Source organism: Hordeum vulgare, chromosome 5H, assembly GCF_904849725.1.
Source record: "Hordeum vulgare subsp. vulgare chromosome 5H, MorexV3_pseudomolecules_assembly, whole genome shotgun sequence".
In the NCBI taxonomy this organism is placed as follows: domain Eukaryota; kingdom Viridiplantae; phylum Streptophyta; class Magnoliopsida; order Poales; family Poaceae; genus Hordeum; species Hordeum vulgare.
In genome coordinates this window covers 113,422,067-113,426,615 of record NC_058522.1, presented here as the reverse complement: position 1 = coordinate 113,426,615, position 4,549 = coordinate 113,422,067, and the positions used below count along the sequence as shown (strand labels likewise).

Here is a 4,549-nt window from a genome sequence, read left to right as displayed (position 1 = left end):
GTTTGGTGGGAGGGAGTCCCCCTTCCTTCCCACCTCCTCCTTTTTTTTTCTTTCTCTCTTGATTTTCTTCTCCTTGGCGCATAGAGCCTTTTGGGCTGTCCCACCAGCCCACTAAGGGCTGGTGTGCCACCCTCAAGGCCTATGGGCTTCCCCGGGGTGGGTTGCCCCCCCCCCCCCCCCGGTGAACTCCGGGAACCCATTCGTCATTCCCGGTACATTCCCGGTAACTCCGAAAACCTTCCGGTAATCAAATGAGGTCATCCTATATATCAATCTTCGTTTCCGGACCATTCCGGAAACCCTCGTGACGTCCGTGATCTCATCCGGGACTCCGAACAACATTCGGTAACCAACCATATAACTCAAATACGCATAAAACAACGTCGAACCTTAAGTGTGCAGACCCTGCGGGTTTGAGAACTATGTAGACATGACCCGAGAGACTCCTCGGTCAATATCCAATAGCGGGACCTGGATGCCCATATTGGATCCCACATATTCCACGAAGATCTTATCGTTTGAACCTCAGTGTCAAGGATTCATATAATCTCGTATGTCATTCCCTTTGTCCTTCGGTATGTTACTTGCCCGAGATTCGATCGTCAGTATCCGCATACCTATTTCAATCTCGTTTACCGGCAAGTCTCTTTACTCGTTCCGTAATACAAGATCCCGCAACTTACACTAAGTTACATTGCTTGCAAGGCTTGTGTGTGATGTTGTATTACCGAGTGGACCCCGAGATACCTCTCCGTCACACGGAGTGACAAATCCCAGTCTTGATCCATACTAACTCAACTAACACCTTTGGAGATACCTGTAGAGCACCTTTATAGTCACCCAGTTACGTTGCGACGTTTGATACACACAAAGCATTCCTTCGGTGTCAGTGAGTTATATGATCTCATGGTCATAGGAACAAATACTTGACACGCAGAAAACAGTAGCAACAAAATGACACGATCAACATGCTACGTCTATTAGTTTGGGTCTAGTCCATCACGTGATTCTTCTAATGACGTGATCCAGTTATCAAGCAACAACACCTTGTTCATAATCAGAAGACACTGACTATCATCGATCAACTGGCTAGCCAACTAGAGGCATGCTAGGGACGGTGTTTTGTCTATGTATCCACACATGTAAATGAGTCTTCATTCAATACAATTATAACATGGATAATAAACGATTATCTTGATACAGGAATTATAATAATAACTATATTTATTATTGCCTCTAGGGAATAATTCCAACAATGTGTACCCAATACGGGTGTGCGGGCAAACTGGGAAACGCCCACCCACATAACATTGCTTACATGATACACAAAAGTCATTAGATATTGTCAAGATTCGTGCAAAACAGAATTAACGTAGATCGACATGTATGGATGAAGTGCAAACCTGTCACACATGTGGACATTATCATTAGGGTATGTTAAAGTACATTAAATAATGAATCTAACGGCGTTGATTTGTCATTGTATATATTAATATTTTTGTCTATAAACTTTATTAAAGTTTATAAAGCTTGACTTTAACCAAAGCTAATATGTGAAATAAATAAAAACCGAGTAATAATGCTCGAGGAATCGTCGCAGTCTCGCAAGGGTGAGCTTGGACCTTGGACTTTTTTGGCAGGAGTTTGTCCATATTTGAAGAGCTCTATACATCCTCGGTCACAAATGGGAAGTGAGGCTGTTGACCGAGAAGGTTTCTGGTAAGGCGGCTAAGGACCAATTATAGAATAATTTTTTCGAGGACTTTAATGAATTTCTCCAAGGTCAGTACTGTAACAAAAATGTTGAACTTGGTGAGAATTTGAAGATAAGTAGGTTTCTCTTTTGGCCAGTCCAAAGAGACTTTCCATTCATGATCCGAGAGTTGTGGGCACGGTGCGATCGAACTGGCCATAACTTCCATCGTATGGTTTACTACCTAGAACCTCCCAACCTTGTCTTTCCCCTGTTCGTGTCCCTCTAGAACGCGCGCAAGAACACGCGAACGAAGCGTCGGCGTCCCGTCCTAGCTCCCAACTTAATTGCAGCGAACAATTATTGTTGGAGCTTCGTCTTGTCTTAACTGTCGCCGTCGCTGTCATGGAAGCGGGCAGCAGAAGAGCCGAAGGCGATCTTTGCACGGCGCAAGAATCGTCAGAGGACGTGGCGAGGCGCGGCGGCGCCATGAGGACCCGCGTGTGCGCGCGCGTCGGCACCCCGCAGGGCGTCGGGGCACTGCTCCTCGTCGGGGGCGCGATCGTCGGCGCCGCTGTCCTAGCGTGGCGGCGCCGCGGCGACGGCAAGGACGCCAAGAAGGACCACCGCTGGTACGGGGAAAATCCATTTTTTTTTCTTTGGCTAGTTGTTACCTCAGTTCGTTTAACATTTGATCCGTGCTGTTTGTTGGGGGTCGGAGATGATTGGATTGAGTTTCTTCTGGCGGATTTTGCAGCAAGGAGGACGACGTTCTGGATGGTGGGGTTGTGGAGAGCGAGCAGGTGTGGCCGCCTGAGGTTTCATTGGTTAGAACTTAGTGTTCTTGATCTCTTTCATTTTTCATGTGAATTTAGATGATTTTAACGAAAGTCCTTGGTTGAAATTTGTTGATTCAGCAGAAGTCTGATCAATCTGATGAGAATCTGGGCAGGGAGGATAGAGAGGTTGAAGCCGATGGGCTGGTTAGTTTCCGTAATCTGCATGTTGTCTGAATTAATATTTTGCTGATTTGAGTTTGCAAAATAAGACTTGCTTGTGTGAAAAAGCTCTGCAAATATGGTTTCAGGATGGTAAGGAAGCAGAGGAGCTTCATGAGATTCAGGAGCAGGTGGATGAAATCGTTGCTGATGAATTGGTTTGTCTCCGCGCAAATTTTTGGGAGAAATTTACATAATTAATTAAGACACGTCATGCGTGTATTGCCTGCAATATTTGCCGCCGTTGCCTTACTTTTGTGAATATTTTATTAATTTGGTTTTCAGGACAGCGAACCTACAGATAATTCTGATCCAAACGCAAGCAAGGAACGTGCCGAGACTGTTAACGATGTGGTCAGTTCTATTTCCTATGCACAACTGTGATAACAAAAAAACTCTCTTCTGTAGTACATGTATCGCCTTGCTATTCACTTCCGGAAATTGAACCAAAATTTGGCTTCAGGACATCGAAGATGTGAAGAATCCTGACCAAAATCCAGTGAAGAGCTGCGTCGAGGATGAGGTCACACCAAATGTATATTGTTTTTTCTTGCCCTGAATTAAATTTGTTCAAAGCAGCTATGAGTGTTCATCGGTGATCCATGCCTACGGTGGTGGTCGGAGTCTCATTTATTCTGCCTTTTTCCTCTGAATTGCCATGTTTAGGCCACAGAAGGTGTGAAGAACTCTGATGATAGCGCTCTTACCATCAACAGCCCGGAGATCGCCCATGAAGAACATATTGGGCACAGCCAAGAGACCGCATCAACACGGATGGTAGCGCATCAATCACAAATCTCAGAGCAACTGAAAGTGGATACTATGACTGAAATAGCGACAGTGGAGAATGTGTTGAAGCACGAGGAGGAGAAACCACCGGCACAAGAGCCAGTCGCGCCCATCAACTCACCAGTGTGTCCTTCACTGCCAGCTCTGTTCAAGCCAGCAGAGAAGAAGAGACCAGCGAACATGGGGCGGAATGAGACTGGAATGAAGCTTGGACAAGATGGCGGCAGCAAGAAGGCGGCGGAAAAGGGTGTAGCCGTGGTGACCATGGATCGTAGAGCTGCTTCAATGGCCATTCTCGCCATCATCTTCGCAATGACCATTGGAGCAAACGTTATCATGCGCTTGTATTCCACTTTGCGAGCGGCATGATCATGTTCAGATGAACTTGCACTATGGTCGGGACGCACCATATGGCTTGTTCTCCGCACGAAGAAACGCAGCTTCTTTCGTCCAAGTGTGAAACCTGAAGTTGCCAGGGTCAGGTGGAGTTGCATGGACTGGCGAAAAATCCCACGGGAGTACAAATAATGAGGCTGATGCTACCATTGCATTTTAGTTCGCCTATATATGGGTAGTAGGCCTGATGTAGGAACCAGTTACAGTATGGCGAATTGTCTTAAAATCTTGAGAATATTGTGTGCAGAGTTTTTGTATTTGCACGAGAGTTTCTTGATTGTTTACGGACTCTAATTCGAAAATCCGCTGTCAGTGAGGCGAGGAGCATAAAATCAGTTTCACACTGGAACTGTGGGCTGTCATGCTGCAAATGCAATTTTTCGGCAATCTACTGTACCCAGTAAAAAGTGCGTATGCCCCAATAATGGTGTTCATGCGTATTGTGCTTAGGAAGCTCTTGCTCGGTCACACAGGAGTAAGAGAGGTGGCCGTGGGCGCCAAATGTGCCGTCACGATGGAGACGTTCGCTGCGTGGAAGCAAGTGCCTGTTCCCTTTAAAAAAACGTAAGCTAAACGTGGTATCTACACAATGTGTCGCTCAAACCTGAATTAAAACGAATGCAAATGGTAGTATGTCCAAGAACATCGACTTTGCAGGAGGCAGAGCGGTGCT

At 46.0% G+C, this 4,549-nt stretch overlaps 1 protein-coding gene across 4 annotated transcripts; it reads left to right on the top strand.

Moving 5' to 3' along the window:
- The first annotated feature begins 1,782 nt into the window (after positions 1–1,782).
- LOC123395367 lies at positions 1,783–4,133 on the top strand. 4 transcript variants are annotated; one of them, XM_045090359.1, is made up of 7 exons: positions 1,783–2,325; positions 2,451–2,496; positions 2,614–2,676; positions 2,781–2,849; positions 2,977–3,045; positions 3,155–3,226; positions 3,358–4,133. In XM_045090359.1, exons 1-7 carry the CDS (start codon positions 2,099–2,101, stop codon positions 3,847–3,849), a joined length of 1,038 nt encoding a protein of 345 aa, XP_044946294.1. In that variant the 5' UTR covers positions 1,783–2,098; the 3' UTR covers positions 3,850–4,133. The 4 variants fall into 4 exon arrangements, with proteins under 4 accessions (XP_044946294.1, XP_044946293.1, XP_044946292.1 ...); XM_045090358.1 differs by having other exon boundaries at positions 2,611–2,676; XM_045090357.1 differs by having other exon boundaries at positions 2,451–2,520.
- Positions 4,134–4,549: the final 416 nt, after the last annotated feature.